At 52.9% G+C, this 4103-nt stretch overlaps 1 protein-coding gene across 1 annotated transcript; it reads right to left on the bottom strand.

Moving 5' to 3' along the window:
- UCRPA7_8011 (hypothetical protein) lies at nt 1-1104 on the bottom strand (the record flags this gene model as incomplete). Its single annotated transcript, XM_007920531.1, has 1 exon — nt 1-1104. One exon carries the CDS (start codon nt 1102-1104, stop codon nt 1-3), a length of 1104 nt encoding a protein of 367 aa, XP_007918722.1.
- Nucleotides 1105-4103: the final 2999 nt, after the last annotated feature.

Here is a 4103-nt window from a genome sequence, read left to right as displayed (position 1 = left end):
TCAACCTTGCCCTCCAGACACTGTATCTCGGACCAGGTCTCGCAATACCGAGCACAGAGATCTCTGAGCGCCCGTCGGAACCCATCCTGCTTTCCGTCTGGTACCAGCGGCTGCACGGCTGAGATAACCGCCTGAAAGACGTCCTTCAGTCGCTTCCGTCTGTTTTCCCGCTGGTCCTCGCGGGTGAGGGCAGCGAGCAGTGTCGAGCGGAGAAAGGCCTCTCGGAGGATCATCGCTGGTGAGCTCACTGAGGAGTTCGTTCAGCTCGCCTCCTTCCTCCAGGATGTAGAGCGGCTGGAGGATCTCCTCCGCCAGGTGATGACCTAGGACTGCCAGGACGGCCGCGACGCGCATCTGCTTGGCCTGCGGCGAGTTCGATGATGGCAGGGGAATCTTGTATGGATGGGACACCGCGACATGCCCGCGGAGGGCTTCCCAAGCCTTAGCATCCTTGCCTATCTGGTCTGGCACGTCATCGCCGAAGTAATCCTTCACCAGGCTGTACGCCTCAGTGAGGAGCCCTTGTAGCTTTGCGACACTGTTTGCGGCTGCTGTTAGCTTCGCAGAGGAGAGGGGACTGCACACTGACATTGTATCTCGCTCCATCTTGTCGATCTTCTTCATCGGGAGCCGCCAATTGTTGATCTCGTCCAGCATCTCCGTCTTCTCTCTCAGTTGTTCTGCGAGAACCCGCTTTTCGTCTCTCAGGTCACTTTCATTTTTCCTGGAAACGCGAAGTTGCTCCTCCATCTGCCGGGCCTCAGCTTGGTGGGTCATGCTGTCAGTCTCGTGCTTCTTCGAGGTTTCTATTAGCGTCTTCAATTTGTCTTCTACTTTTCCGAGACTCTCTTCTTTGTCTTGCACTTTCGCTTCAGCAGCCCTGGCCGTATCATTGGCAGTCTGTATGTACTTTCTCATCCTCTCCAGCTCGTCTTCTTTCTCCCTTGCCTGTTTCTTTGCTTCATCAAGCTGCCGATCCAGCCTGGTCAACTGTGCTATATTAACATTCTCGGTGTTCTCAAGCCTCTTGAGTTCCTTGGTAAGCTCGGCATTTCGTTCCAACACGCCGCCGATATAGCGGTATGATGCATTATCGCCGAGCATTCGTACCGCTTTAAAAAGGCCATCCAAGTGGGCAGTCAGCTCTGGACCACTGAGTTCAGGTTCGCGCTGCGTCGACATGTTGCGTGAGTGGCAGCACCACCGGGCTCAAGTCCTCGATGTTGGTTCGAATTCGAGGAGGACCGTGGCGATGCATCCGACCTGAAGGTTGCGATAATGAGCATGGCTCTGTCCCTTGACCAGAGACCCTCTGTTGTGTTTGATCTCTCCGCACTTCCTTTCTCTGCGAGGCTACCAATACGCGAAAGAGGTAGTACACCACGAACACGAAGTGGGGTAGCTAACGATTCCCGATTAGCTCAGAGAACTGTCAATGCAGCCGTTTATCTGCATCGTTGTACGCCATGCATCTCAGCGACAGGTTCAAATATAACCACGTTGCACAGGTGTGGCATGCACGTGTGGGAGTCATGCCGTGAGTGTCACAAAGTTCAACAAGGGAAATAAAGGAGCAAGAAGGCGAATGGTGTGACGGGAGCGCGTCCTCTAAGGAAGACATGGCTTTCGGCTGGACATTAGTGTCATCCAAAGCATGCGTCATAGCAATGTGGGAGCCGAATTCAGGGCCTCGACGGCATCAACACTAACGACCGGGGCCGATAGAGCTTGCGCGCCACAGCAGGCAACAAACTATCAGAACAAGCTCTTGTTTCTTTCCCGTGATCACCGGCGAAGCTTCGATTAAAGGTACCGGTTTAAATTACGCCTGATCCCGGGCCACCGTCTATATCAGGGAAGGGTCTGGCGACGGTAGATGAGACCTTAGCAAACATCGGCCGGCAGCATTGCTTCAAGACGGCCGGCTTTTCATCAGCCATCAGGGCCGCATGCTTAGCCGATGTCAAACAACGTTGATACAGCTAGGCCGCCCTTCTTCCGTCCGGCACAGACCCATGACCTTAACATTGAGTTCTGGAGCCAACTAAAGTTGGGTATATCCTGCTACAAGGACCAAGTTAGCCCAACCACTCTCACTTCCAAGTTGACCTTATCTAGGTTATCCCATATGGGATATGACACTGTTATTATTGTAGGTACACAGGACCAGGTTCGCATATCACACCGACACAACATAGCTAGTCCTCCCTAGATCCACCCCTTTCAGCCTCTGCTAGCTTCTTGCTCAGTTCTATCACAGTCTCTTCGTACATCTACAGCTTGGTCTCATATACCCCTACCCTCATATTGATGATATGTCGTAGCCGTACTTCAAGAGAAGGCTTGATCCGAATATTCTCAGCCAGGAGAAGCCCAAGGATTTCCTCAGCAAGATCTGGCTCCCCACTGGTGTTTATACGAACATCTTGATATCGCTTTGGCGTTGGAGATATGTCGGATGACCGGAGCAGCGCCGCCCGCACACCTATACGGTCTCCAGAATCTGGTGTTGGTAGCGACGAATGGGAGGCAACCGCCGAACATCTGTTCGCCGGAGGAGTATGTGGAGCGGGGGGCACTGCGGGGGGCACTGCGGGGGGCACTTCTGAAGATTTCGACGTCCTCGCTCCAGGTTCGTCCCTTTCCCAGAGAAAGAACTTGCAATCTCTTGTCCCACTATTTGGACACCTCGCAACTGACTCTAAGATTAAAATAGATCTGCGCAGCATGAATTAAAGGCATGACACTTACACCGTTGCCCCTTAGTGGCATCTGTGTGTGATGTCAGCCATTTCGCAGGAACACCGCAGCCGCAATTCCACCGGCCATCTGCAAACACTCCCATCTCGAACTTTGAAACTTGAAAACTATTAGACGGCTGCATACTGAATGCTGTTAATACAGTGTTTCAATCCGTAAGTTTGGTAATGCAGCAAGAGTGAGGCGCTGGACACAGGTAAGCAAACGAGTCTAGGCTGACTACCGCCTTCATATCCTTGCCATGTCGGGCAGCCACGTCGGGCAGCCACGACAGGCAGGCACCAATTCAGTCATGTGATGCCCAACCCAATAAGCAGCTCGGCCTCTATCAGTATTCAAAAAATATCAAGACATCTACCATACACAGACACGGTGCGTATCGATAGAAAATGTTTATTCCGATCGCTACCGCTTTTCAGGGCGGCTCCACAATGCATCCGTGGCACTTGCTCGCCGACACTGTATCTTCCGCGCCTCCTCAGTGGTATGCCGATTGGACTGAATCGGTTTGACGGGGCTTTGAAGCCGTTATTGCTTGGCTGTCGCAGCCACGTGAGCCTCGACATCAGGTTATATCGTATTGCATCAGTACTGGAAGTGTATAGACGTATATATGGTGTTGATCGCGTGGGCTATCACATTCACATTAGTCATGACTATCTTCATGATGTTAGGCTTCGGTCCCTCTGGGGTTGTAGCAGGTTTGTCCGCCACGCGATTAAGGTAGCCTCTTGAGAACTATCTGCTAAGAGGAGTACTCTGTTAGGCTCTCTTGCGGCCGCATGGAAGTCCTACATGTATGGAGCTTTCACACCTGCTGGTGGGATCTTTGCAACAATGACGAGTATAGCGATGCTCGGCTGGCATGAGCCAGCCGCGGTAGTTGGAGCAGCCGTCGCGGCGACGGTAGTCTCAGCAGTTGTCTGGTCTTTTCAGGGCTGAGGGTGCTCACGCGACGAATGAAGCTATTATTGCACACGGGCGGTCTGTCGTTCTGAGATGGGATAAGACTGTTCGTCCTTGCAATGAGCAACAAGTCATGGCAGTAGCCGGGAAATCTTGGTCTAGGAGCTCTGAAGGATGGATGGTTGTGGATCGATGGCTCCGAAAAGAAGGCTCCAGTCGTATGCCGCTAAAAGGCCCCTAGACTAATTAGTACGTTCCCAGTGAACAACGGCGGGCCGTCCCGCGGGGGCCGGAGTCCAACTAAAATCGAGTACGACAATCCCAAGCGATCAGCCTCCGAAGACCCATTCTTCAGGCTTTCCCCATTGCCAGCAACGCAAAACCTAGGCGGGTATGACTGCCCATGATTGGTGGTAATACTGCATGCTGCGTGGCCC

The sequence above is a fragment of the Phaeoacremonium minimum genome (assembly GCF_000392275.1).
Source record: "Phaeoacremonium minimum UCRPA7 unplaced genomic scaffold PA7_03_scaffold_565, whole genome shotgun sequence".
In the NCBI taxonomy this organism is placed as follows: Eukaryota; Fungi; Ascomycota; class Sordariomycetes; order Togniniales; family Togniniaceae; genus Phaeoacremonium; species Phaeoacremonium minimum.
The sequence above is the reverse complement of the archived record's forward strand: the minus strand, read 5'-3'. Positions and strand labels throughout refer to the sequence as shown.